At 38.0% G+C, this 13318-nt stretch overlaps 1 protein-coding gene across 1 annotated transcript in view; it reads right to left on the bottom strand.

Moving 5' to 3' along the window:
• Positions 1-12958, bottom strand: part of LOC141167575 (olfactory receptor 6C3-like) — a 52924-nt gene extending 39966 nt beyond the window's left edge. The window contains exon 1 of the mRNA XM_073654963.1: positions 12275-12958. Coding sequence (XP_073511064.1) covers positions 12275-12958 — 684 coding nt within the window. The remainder of the gene's footprint in view (positions 1-12274) is intronic.
• Between the last annotated feature and the right edge of the window lie 360 nt (positions 12959-13318).

Raw genomic sequence — 13318 nt, 5'->3', positions numbered from 1 at the left:
TGTGGGTGGCTGGCTGCCTACTTGCGCTTGCATTCCAAGGAATGGGGTAGGGACAACTGAACGCTGCACTGAGACAAGGACGTGGACGGTGATTGTTGCAAGTCTGCAATAGCAGGTGCATGGCAGGAGGCATCTTTGCATGTGCCAAGGATCACTTATGATGGCACACTTTTAGGCAGTGACCTGGTAGTCAGAGATGATTCCAGGGGTCTTCCTAATGCTGTTCCCATGTATTTTCAGCACTGTATGCATGTGTCTGATGATGTGTCACACACCACATGGCCAGATGAGGTTGTAAAATGTTAAAATGACATTTCCCAGTGAATGCATTTGTCACGGTTGAAAGCAATGCAAAAGTGAAAAAATGCATCAAAAACGCTACGTGTGAACATAGCCCAAGGTGTGGAGGAGTATTTTTGGTTTTAGTAATTTATTTTGCCTTATATGCAAGTCATTACCCTGGAAAGGATGTTCCTTAATACAGTACAGACAAAAAGTTTGGACACACCTTCTCATTTAAAGATTTTTCTGTATTTTCATGACTATGAAAACTGTACATACACACTGAAGGCATCAAAACTATGAATTAACACATGTGAAATTATATACTTAACAAAAAAGTGTGAAACAACTGAAAATATGTCTTTTATTCTAAGTTCTTCAAAGTAGCCACCTTTTGCTTTGATGACTGCTTTGCACACTCTTGGCATTCTCTGGATGAGCTTCAAGAGGTAGTCACTGTTAATGGTTTTCACTTCACTGGTGTGCCCTGTCAGGTTTAACAAGTGGGATTTCTTGCCTTATAAATCGGGTTGGACCATCAGTTGTGTTGTGCAGAAGTCTGGTGGATACACAGCTGATAGTCCTACTGAATAGACTGTTAGAATTTGTATTATGGCTAGTGTTGAGCTTTCCGATACTGAAATATCGGGTATCGACCGATATTCGCGGTATCGGAATTCCGATACTGAGTTCCGATACTTTTAGAATATCGAATACCGGAATCGGAAGTTGCCAAAATGCCTGCGCTCTGCAGTGTCTCTGAAGGATGACAAGCTGGATGGCAGCGCTCAGCTTACTGTACTTGTCATTTGGTGTAAAGGATTTATTTAAAAAAAATAAAAGTGTTTTCATGCACCGTCTCTTTAAAAAAGCCGGCCGGCAATTCAGCATCGGTACCCAACAATTTACAACAGAAAGAATAGAGCATCACACATAGATTAGATAGATAGAAACATGTCAGTCACATATATAAGAAGTACAGTGATAGTGTTGATTACTGTACTTGTCATTTAGTGTTAAAATAAAGGATTTATTAAAAAAAAAATTGGCGTAGGGTTCCCCGTAATTTTAGTCTCTAGCGATAGTTAAGCAGACGGCTGGGGTAGATGTTTGAAGCCTGGGAAGGGGGTAATAACCACGGAGCTTTCCAGGCTACTAATATCAGCCCCCAGCTGAATACCTAGCGTTTACTAGCTATTAAAATATGGGACCCCCCAAAAAAAATGACGTGGGGTTAAACCATACTTACCGTCACGCCCATTCCAGCTGAAGCCAACGATCTCCTGCAATAAAAGTAAAATAATAAAGCAACATCATCCTTACCTTTCCATGGTTCCCATGGCAGCTTCAGCTCTGCTACATCGAGATGACAGGCTGGACCACAGCAGAATTCTCCCACGCTGTCAGTGACGTACATGAGGTGAGCTGAGTTCATTGGACATGAGCTCACCTCATGCACGTCACTGACAGCGTGGGAAAATTCTCACGCTGAAGCGCTGAGTGCAGGAGAATTTTCCCATGCTGTCAGTGACGTGCATGAGGTGAGCTGAGTTTATTGGACATGAACTCACCTCATGCACGTCACTGACAGTGTGGGAAAATTCTCCTGCACGCAGCGCTTCAGCGTGAGAATTTTCCCATGCTGTCAGTGACGTAGATGAGGTGAGCTGAGTTCATTGGACATGAGCTCACCTCATGTACGTCACTGACAGCGTGGGAAAATTCTCACGCTGAAGCGCTGAGTGCAGGATAATTTTCCCACGCTGTCAGTGACGTGCATGAGGTGAGCTGAGTTCATTGGACATGACCTCGGCTCATCTGGATGCCGTCACAGTCTGACACTGAGTAGCACAAGAATGCCTGCGCTTCTCAGTGTCTGCGGGATGACAGGCTGGATGGCAGCTTTCTGCTGTGGTCCAGCCTGTCATCTCGATGTAGCAGAGCTGGATCTGTCCTGGGAACCATCGAAAGGCAAGGCATAAGTTTATCCAAGTCACCAGCCTCATAAATCACAGAGTTCTAGCAGCAGACACATCTCTTCAACAACTGTTAAAAGGAGACTTTGTGCAGCAGGCCTTCATGGTAAAATAGCTGCTAGCAAACCACTGCTAAGGACAGGCAACAAGCAGAAGAGACTTGTTTGGGCTAAAGAACACAAGGAATGGACATTAGACCAATAGAATTCTGTGCTTTGGTCTGATGAGTCCAAATTTCTGATCTTTGGTTCCAACCACCATGTCTTTGTGCGACGCAGAACAGGTGAACAGATGGACTCTACTTTCCTGGTTCCCACCGTGAATCATGGAGGAGGAGATGTGATTGTGTGGGGTTGCTTTGCTAGTGACACTGTTGGGGATTTATTCAAAATTGAAGGCATAGTGAATCATCATGGCTACCACAGCATCTTGCAGTGGCATGCTATTCCATCCGGTTTGCGTTTAGTTTGACCATCATTTATTTTTCAACCGGACAAAGACCCCAAACACACCTCCAGGCTGTGTAAGGGCTATTTGACTAAGAAGGAGAGTGATGGGGTGCTACGCCAGATGACCTGGCCTCCACAGTCACCAGACCTGAACCCAATCGAGATGATTTGGGGTGAGCTGGACCGCAGAGTGAAGGCGAAAGGGCCAACAAGTGCTAAGCATCTCTGGGAACTCCTTCAAGATTGTACAAAGACCATTTCCAGTGACGACCTCTTGAAGCTCATCAAGAGAATGCCAAGAGTGTGCAAAGCAGTCTTCAAAGCAAAAGGTGGGTACTTTGAAGAACCTAGAATATAAGACATATTTTCAGTTGTTTCACACTTTTTTGTTAAGTATATAATTCCACATGTGTTAATTCATAGTTTTCATGCCTTCAGTGTGAATGTACAATTTCCATACTCATGAAAATACAGGAGAATCTTTAAATGAGAAGGTGTGTCCAAACTTTTGGTCGGTACTGTATATTTCCCAGGAAAATCCATTTTGTTTTTGTTTTTGTATGCTTTATTGTGAGTCCGTAAAAGTGGCTTAATACCTCTGACAACGATGTTGACATCAGTGACCTGGGAGTCAGAAATGCTTCCAGGGTTCTACCCCATGCTGTTCCCAAGTCATTTGTGCACAGTTCCCATCGATTTGGGCAATTTTTAGGCCCTCTGCAGATCGCCGGGGAGAGCCGCCTGAAAAATGCTCGAGTTTCCCATAGACTTACATTGGGCTCGTTGCTCAAGTCGAGCACCCGAGTATTCCAATTTTCTCGACCAGAGCATTTTAGTGCTCGCTCATCACTACAGACTACTGCTCCTCCTTTCCACGCTGCTCTAACTGTTATCAGATGATAACCTAATAGCCTCCTCTCCCGACCCGGGAATCACCCGCAGCGTGTTTCCGGCACCAATTTGTGCCCATTGGCTTTCACTGAATTGCAAATCCACAGGTTACCTGCGGTTTTGCTGCAGTTCAATTCAAGTCAATGGGTGCAGTGCGGAAACGCCTGAACAATGGTCCTGCTGCGTTTTTTAACACATTGCTATGCATGGCAGACCTATTAACAAGCATTTTCACAGCCTTTTTGAGCCGAGAAAACCACGTGCACATATCCTTACAGTTGTCTCTCTTGGCAGCAATGCTCATACTTTGAATAACCTGCACTTTTTAAACACTTGTGGCCTACCCTTAAGTTTTAACAGTCCTTCATAGCACAGACATCAGTCTCTTTACTGTCTCCTAATGGCACGACCCTCACACTGAGGAATGGCATTGCTACTCATCACCTATTCTGTCTCTTTAAGGCTGATAATCTTTTAACACATCACTTGTCAGTTCATGGATCATTACTTCTAATTTTTGTAAGACAATAGCAGATTCCATTTTCCTATCTCTCACCAAGCAGGATTCCTTGCCATTATTGTGCAGGAACTGCAGCAGCATCTTGTTCACTTGAATAGATCTGTGGGCCATTTTATGCACAATGAGTGACAGTGAGCCAAATTATCCTAGAATTTCTTTTAATATGTTTGCCATAGTAAAAAACCTAAATATTCTTGATTTACTTATTGCTTGACTTGACCTGTCCTATTTGATCTTAAATTGAGCTAAAAAAACACCTGTACTAATCCATAATATAAAGTTTTCCCGACCTGGCCTCACTCTTTTCGAAACGGATGGCTTTTCCATACACAGCTTCATAAATAAGTTTGATGAGTTTTGCAAACAAAAAGTAAAAATACTATCATGCTCACTGAGAAATTCTCCATACTTCAACTAAACTTAAGAATTGGACTTTTTGTTATGGGATCTTAAAACTCTGGAGACAAAACTTGTCAAGCAGAAAACTTATAGCGTAACCGTCGTTTTATTTTTTATTTCATGAATCAATAGTACACATTAAAATAGGCAACTTTGTATTATGTCTTAACAGAAAAATCTGCTTCTTTCTCTGCTGAAATTGAGCAGTAATTAACAAAAATATTAATCTTAGCTAAAATCTGTATTCAGTAAAGACTTTCCCATTACTGAGATAGGAGATGAGATCTACTACTTGACATGATTCCTATGCTCAGTGTGTCTTGGACGCGGTGATTGACAGCTCAGTCGTCCAGTCTGGTGCCGGGCGTACTGAGCTGTCAGTGTTTTGATGGACAGCTCAGCCATCCAATATGAGTCTGGGAGTTGCTGAGCTTCATACAGGTTTTCCTGGTGGTTACCCAGCTACTTAGCTGAGCTGTCAGCCTGAGATGTCTGCTCAGTGGTTTACCTTGTATTTATGTGCTATGTTTATTAATCTATTTCTTCCTGACCGTGAACCTCATTCTGACCATCCATTTGCCTAGCCCTTTTGCTCTGATGAATTATTGTCCTGGTATTTTGACCTTGGACAGTGACCTGACTTCGCCTTTGCCTTTCCCCTTTAGTTTACTACATGCTCTCTTTGTATCTGACCCAAGAATATTTGACCACCCTGCTTCACAGCTTGTCAATGAGCAGTAATGCTGATAAGATTCTATGTAGGTGGGAGGAGGAGGTGGAAGGAGTTCTGCATCTATCGCCTCCCTCCTCCAATCTACATAGAATTGTATCCGTAGCATCTGCTATAACCTATCCCATTAATAGGAAAGTATGTCTTCAAGAATGTTGATAATGAATGATCAGCCTTGGCTGAGAAAGAAGCAGATATTTCAAATCAGATATATTAGAAAGTTGCTTATTTTCTTATGTACTATTGATTTATGAAGAAAAAATTAATGACATTTACTCTTTAAAAACTTATGAAAAGCAATAAATATTATTGGAACTGTTATTATTCATTAGTTTTTTTATAGGGCACCTAATATTTTATTATTATTATTATTATTATTAATAATATCATTAATATTATTACTGTTATTTAATACCTTGTACAGTCAGTGAACAGTTAATCACAGACATTACAGTCTTTCTCTATTTCAGAGTTACTTGAGTTTCCTTTGTAGGCTACAAATTTACAGTAAAGCAATAACTTCATTTCTTCATTAATGATAATTGGAAACAAAATACAATAATTAGAGATGTCTGGAAATTCATCCGCAGACGTCCTGATGGGATCGTTACTTCTATATTGGGCGTCACTTTGTCAGTGTTTGTGACTATATTGTGTCATAACATTAATTATACGTAAAGATAATAATACAATGTAACAATGTAATAGTGAAGCTTCTGTTGTAGTAATGTCCCTCTATTACACTATCACATAGAATATGACATTATTTCCATCTATTTCGTTCCTTGTTGTCTAATTAAACTTCGGGGAATTTCTACATTTCTTATTTCTGATTTCTGTCTCTTGTAACTGTTAATTCCCCGGGAGGCAAATGAGGCCAGAGAAGTCATTACACACAAGCAAGAGAATCAGTTATCCGTCCCTCGGATAATTATTTGCTTTCTCTTTGTTCTATTAATGTACAGATAAAGAAACTTTAATTTATAGAAGAAAAACATCTATCAAAATGTCCTGATGCATTGTAAATATGAAAGTAGAAATGGTCTGGTTATATGAAAGTCCAACATATCGCAGAGGTGCTCTAGAAAATAACAATAATATTAATAATAATAGTAATAATAATAATAAGCAGTAAAAAATAAAAACAAGTAAATTATGAAATAACTTCGGACGCAGCCTTGAAATTGAGACAGCCCATTTTTCAAACTTTACATGTGTTACTTATGTAGTGAGAATTTTAGAAGGCTTTTACTTTTCTATGTGACTCCAAGTGGTGTTTTTTTTTATAAAAAATTGCTCTTTGTATTTTTTATTTTTTTGCTAGATTTTGGTTAATATTTGTTTTGCTTTAAAAAAAATTTAAATGTTATCAATGAAAATTTTGCAATATTCTAAATTTGATCTTCTGAAAGGTCAATGATAAGACAATTAGTAAATAGAAAGAATATATTATTTCTGATAACGGTGCTTTTAAACTATTTTATTTTCAGGACATTATAACATTTTTAATTTTATTTTTAAAATGTTTCAATATTTTTTTCAATATGTTAGAACCCATCATGCCCCGACCTCGTCCATTTACACTGTTTTAACAACTGTATTTTTTAAATTAATTAATTAAAATGGCATTTATGAAGTTTGTTAAATTTAATTGTTTTACTAAAATTAACTCCTCCCCCCAAATGACTGTAACTGTACATTCAAATCACAGGTGATTTCCTGAATTAGGGCATATATTAATATCTAATCTTCAGCTGACCGTCAAGCTTAGCACTTTAACTCCTCATATGCTGGTGTCAATAGTGTCAGTAATATATGAGGGATTCTCGCAACGGAAGATCACCGCTATTCACCAGCGTGTCATCAATGCTAATCATCATCACCGGTTCTCGCCGAGAGCAGCGAGACCTGACTTCTCTGATGGCCATTGTAGTAAGTACCAGGCACTTGTGAGTAGCGGTAACTTTACAACTATACATAGAGGCCGGAGACAGATTCGAGGAATATGGACCTGCCTGACAACTATTGTTGAGCGAATTTGTTCGGCATTTCAAATTCGTATTCGTGTTCGGGGTTCCGGCTTGTTAGCGCAAAAAAATTGGCTCTGCCCATGAACATCCCTGATTTGCCATGCTGTCACGCAGATGCTATCAGGGATGTTCTTAGCTGGAGCCGATTTTTTGGCGCGAACAAGCCGGAATCCCGAACACGAATCCGAATTTGAAATGTTGAACAAATTCGCTCAACACTAGTGACAACATTTTGGGTAATAAATTGGTGAATTAAGGAATGTATATTGTCTTTATTTCTGTCTTCTAATGTCTTTCAGGTATACTTTTCTGGACTATTTTGGATTTGTTGGATTACTACGGACCAGCATGGGATTTTCATTTTTTCAATAAATTGGTGAATGAAAGAAAGTGTGGGGGAGTCTTTATTCAAATAACATTTTTTTTCTGTGTGTGTTTTCTTTCGTTACTGGGTTAGTATTGGTCATGTCTTATAGACACCTCTCCATTACTAACCCCAGGGCTTGATGGCAGCTGTGTTTTCTTGAAAAATCACAGCTGTCATCAACTCGAGCAAATATTACCCTTATTGCCACCGCACCAGGGCAATCGAGAGGAGCTGGGAAAATTGCCAGAATTTCATACATCTATTGTGGTGATGCACCAATTCTGGGGCGGCTGCAGGCTAATATTTTTAGGTTGGGAAGGACACAATAACCATTGACCTTCCCAACCTGGTATTATAAGCCTTCAGCTTCTCCTTTACAGGGTTGCCAATTTAACTTTTTTTTTATTCTGGATAGCTTATCAAAATATCACAGACAGACAATATTTTATAGACACATTGGAAAAAAACATAGTAAATCAATAAGATTGAGTGATATTTGTCAAGAGGCCATAACTCTAATATGAAGACATCAGCTGAATTCACTGAAAATTGTAAAATGATGATAATTACAGTCAAAATAATCTGTAGAAGTTTTTTGAGCTTCAAAAAAAAAATCATGGACGCCTGAAACTTTTTTATGGACAGAACAAAAAAGTGCCCTATTTTTACGGACTGTCATGGAATTTCTGGATGGTTGGCGATCCTGCCGCTTTACCTTAGCTGGTTATCAAAAATATGAGGGACACCACTACATTATTTTTAAATTATTTATTATACAAAATTTTCTTCAAAATCATTTTCATACCCTTCATGCACTTATTAGCCTCTGTGACTCTACTGTACACATACTGGTTGGCCACCAGTTCATGTAGTGTTATGTGCATACAATATTTAATATATTACGGCTGAATTGTTCAATATAAGTACATTTTACCTTTTACATTTTTTTGTGTCTTGCCTATTTACTCATAGACTGAAAGCTTGTGAGCAGGACCCTCACTCCTTTTGATACCTGAGTTATGATTATTCTGTAACGTCTTTATTGTCTGTACGAGTCCCCCTTAAAATTATAAAGTGCTGCGGAATATGTTGGTGCTATAAAAATAAAAATGAATATTAATTATTATTATTTATTAAACCCAGATTAAAAAGAACTGCGTAAATGTACTAATGCAATAAACCCTACATATATGACTTTAATCCAAAGCTATCCCTCCTCCACCAGCTATCCCTACACTAAATGCAGGTAACAGCAGTTTTACTAGAGAAAGGATAGTATGTTGCCCTGAAAAGGACTTTTGTTTTAATGGTGCAGCAGCAGTATAGAAGTGCTGCAATAGCAATTAAACCCTGCTTATATGCCTACTCTCCCGCCGAAAACAACTCTCCCTGAACTGTTTCATGAACACAGTGTGCATAGCAATGTGGCATTGGCTCTTATATAAGACCCGATGACTTGATCAGGTCGGCCAATCATAGTAATGCCAGTAGCCAACATGTAGAATCATAAATCTCATTGTAACATTTTCAACAGCTGTATATTCATATTTAGCTAAACATTTGTACCCCTATTTTGTAAACCAAAAAGGATTCTTTGCGGAGTACGTTTTTAGCACCTACACCCCAGTTTTTAAGGAAAACTTATAAAATGCAAAGCTAGGTACTATAAATATAATAATTGGAAGCCTAAACGACAGGACGTGTACAGACATCATTTTTATGATGCTTATGTGTGTTGTGTATGCTGTTTTTTTGCCATACAGAATAGTGTTGTAGACTTTGCTATCATAGTCTTTCGACATACAGGACATTTTTACCCATTAACGTTCATGAATATGTCGAAGGTATAGATTTTTCTTTCATATTCACATTTTTTCAGACACGTTTTGCACAGCTCAGGTTTGATAAAGATTTTCTGTAGTTAGATGAGTCTACAAAATTGTAGTAAAAAAAATCCAACGGACCCGATTCATCAAGACCAACATTTTGCATAGAAGTCTTAATAACAGAAAGTAAGGAGCAGCAAATTCAATTTAGGATCCATATATCTGTTATGAATTTGATGCATCATTTAGCGCTCAATTAATGTCCTCCATTCAAAGACTGGAGCAAATCTCCCTCATAGTTTATGGTACATTTTGTGGCACAAATTATTGTAGATTTGTCAGGTGTGTATGGCTATACATTCCTTCCTGTAATTTTTGAAAGTTTTTATTAATACTACAAAATGTATTTTATTTTCTGTTATTTTTTTTGCTTGGCATATTGAGTGCCTTGTGATAGTATTTATTTCTCTCTCAAAATTCAATAAAGATAAATTTTATTAAAATTGTTTTTTTTTTACTTTATCACAATTTTTCAATCATAAAAATGGACATGTGATCCTTTGATCACTTTTATAAAACATTTCAGTTCTTCTGTGTTGCAATGCAATAGCTATTAATATATATAGCATACTCAAATGTCTTTGTACGGGATGAAGCCTTTTAAGAGTAAAGCCGAGTGTGCCACACTGACTTAATAAAATAAGAAAAACTTGTTTCTGTGAAGATACTGTATAGAATAAAGCTTCTAGTTCAAGAAATGCGAGGAGTTCTGCCCTACATTTCCAGTATAATTCTGGTACAGGCATTTCATGCTGATCTTACATAAAACCTCAATGTGATCATTCCTGTAACAGGAGGTCATGAAATATGAGAAAAGATAATATTTTAAGGATGCCATGAAAAGCCCCTTTTTTCATTGCATTTTCCTTCAGTAATGTTGGGGTTAAGGTGGCGACTGGTGAGTAATAGAGATGAGCGGATGTGGCAAGATATGAATTTTACAAGTCGTGCAGATCTTACAGGGAAATTCAAGACACAGCTAATTTATTCTTCACTTCAGACTGTGTTTTGCAGACATGACTAGGCCCAGCAAGTCCCTACTAATGTGTCTATTCATAGCCACGGTCAGAAGTACCAGCCTAGAGGGTGCGTTGTATGGTTGTGGTGTACTTGGTGATTTTACGAAGTTGCACATGCACCTTTATAAAGTGAATGTGCAGAATTGGCCCTGGCCTTGTCGTTGCCTAGAGTGCATTTCCAAAGGTCATGATGTGCAACGCAACTTAATATTGTTCACTCTAGGTCAAATTCTCACTTCAATTATATCAGGGACGACCATGTGCATGTGCAAGGACGTTGAGGAATTCCTGGCCTTGCGTGAAGATGCCCATTATGTTAGCGAGTGGCGGCAATAAGAAGAGGCACCATGGAAAAAATGAGGAGAGCAAGCAGCAGAGGTGGCCAGAAGGTTGAGCAGTGAAGTATTATTTTTATATTTAACCATTTCCCGACCCTCTTTGGTTCAGCAAAATGGCGATCAGTCGGCCTCTATTTTGCTTAATTAGCACTGAGCAATATACAAAAAAAAAATCCATTCTAGAGAAAAAAAAGAAAAATTAGAGGCAGCACAACAAAAAGAGTGTACAAAATGTTTGTTTATTTATAAGCCCAACATTTGAACTTTTTTCATGCTTTCTTCTCCAATATGTGAACTTTTTTTCAAGCTTTAAAAAAGTTCACATGTTGGTACCGAAATGTCGCCATAATGGGCTTTAAAATAAACAAACAGTAAACTTTTGTACACTCTTTTGTTGCACTGCCTCCAGGTTTTATCTGGATTGTTTGGTATGTAACAGGGAGGTCCTGCTATAGTTTTCTAAATGTATCCATTTAGTGAATACAGATATTTGTAAAATTCGAGTATAGTTCAATTCTGCTCAAATAAATTTGACCAACTCTTGTGAAAAATCCATATGGTAACAGGATAAATGTATCACCGTGTAGTAGCCTCGTAAGTTATATTTGTCTCTATTGAGCTTTATATGTAATTTTGGATGTTCTCTTTGCACGCCATATGGCTCCATTGGGCAAATAGACTATTGTTAGCCATATTATGGTCATTGATAGCTAATAAGCTGATGGCACACTGTCTATGTGCCTGAGCAATCTACAGACACAGGCTGAGGGATTGAGGGAAAGTTCAAAACTCTTCATCTCAGACCCGGTGTTCTAGAGCATTTAGGTGTCCTGATGTCTTCAGCACTTTAGATAATAACTTTGAAACCTACAACAATTTACTAGCCCACCAGGGATGTCCTTCTGAATTTTTTTCCAGCTTTAGCTTACCATGAATTTTAGCTATTTCTGCAGAAGAAATTAAGAATACTGTTTGAGAACAATTTACATTTATTATGGAGAATATGTAAGATGTAGATGGAAGCAGTACCACATTTTATTTTTTTTCACCTGGGCCTTCATATGTCAGTGTCCATCTCTTCTGGGTCCTCTAGTAAACATTGATTTGCTGTTCAAGAACTTAATATCTTCAATATTCTTTAGGATTTGCTGATGTTCATTCTTCACTTCCGAAAAGTCATAAATGCATTCTTAATGTCACTATTTCTGAGACAGTATATGATTGGGTTGATAAGAGGAGTCGCCACGGTGTAAAATAAAGAACACAGTTTACGTACAATGATGGCAGTCCCATTTATTGAAACCAAATAAATACAGATCAACGTTCCAAAAAATATAAAAACCACCACCAAATGTGAGCCACAGGTCGTAAAGGCTTTCTGTCCTACAATGGACTGCATTCTGAGGATGGCATGGACAATGTAACCATAAGAGACCACAATCATCAGGAACGGGAGCAGAATTACAGGAACACACAGGTAGATTTTCACCGTTTCAATATATAAAGTGTTCGATGTAGACAACTGTACTATAGGATCAAATTCACAAAAAAAGTGATCAATGATATTTGACCTTGGGAATTGGAGCCGAGAAAGGTTTATTGTCTGAAATGACATAAATATGAAACCGAAGAGCCAAGCTGCAACCACAAATATTGAGCAAAGCTTGGGACTCATTTTAGAAGAATAGTGCAGAGGGTAACATATGGCCAGATATCTGTCATAGGACATCACAGTCAAGAGAAGACATTGAGAAGACTCAAAAGAACTAAAGAAAAAGAACTGTATGAGACATTCTGAAAGCACCATAGAAGAACCATTGTTCAGAACCACATGGAGCATGTAAGGCACAACATCGGAGGTCACCATGATGTCCAAAGTCGTCAGTTGTGTCAAGAAGAAGTACATGGGAGTGTGGAGGTTCTTGCTTTTCGATACCAGAATGATGACCAAGAGGTTCCCGCTGATTGCTGTGATATAAATCATTAGAATAAAGAGAAAAAATACAATTCTGAAGCCATGGAGGCCTGGAAATCCAAGGAGGGTGATTGTAGTAACATTGCGATTCTCCATTTTCTATAAAATTAGGATTAAAAGAATTTAGTTTCAAATTTGATAATATGCAGCAAATTGCTTGCAGCATAATGTAGACATTTATGTAGAATATATAGTAATATCAGGATCAAACATCAAAAATATATAATATAATATAACATACTGCAGTATAGAAGACTGTAATAGCATTTTCTGCAACAAAAGTAGCACATATAGAATAAGTACGTATCCTTCGTTAAGATGCAGTTTAATGGTGAATTCACCAAAAGTAAATTTGAAAAATTCAATATTCAGCATTACATCATAAAACTTATATATAAGGAAAACTCAAAGCACCAAAATCATGAAAGTATCATTAAAAAATATTACGTACTATAA

This window comes from Phyllobates terribilis, unplaced genomic scaffold, assembly GCF_046119375.1.
Source record: "Phyllobates terribilis strain yellow unplaced genomic scaffold, ASM4611937v1 Scaffold_11__3_contigs__length_659146591, whole genome shotgun sequence".
Lineage (NCBI taxonomy): Eukaryota > Metazoa > Chordata > Amphibia > Anura > Dendrobatidae > Phyllobates > Phyllobates terribilis.
This window is presented reverse-complemented; position numbering and strand designations above follow the sequence as displayed.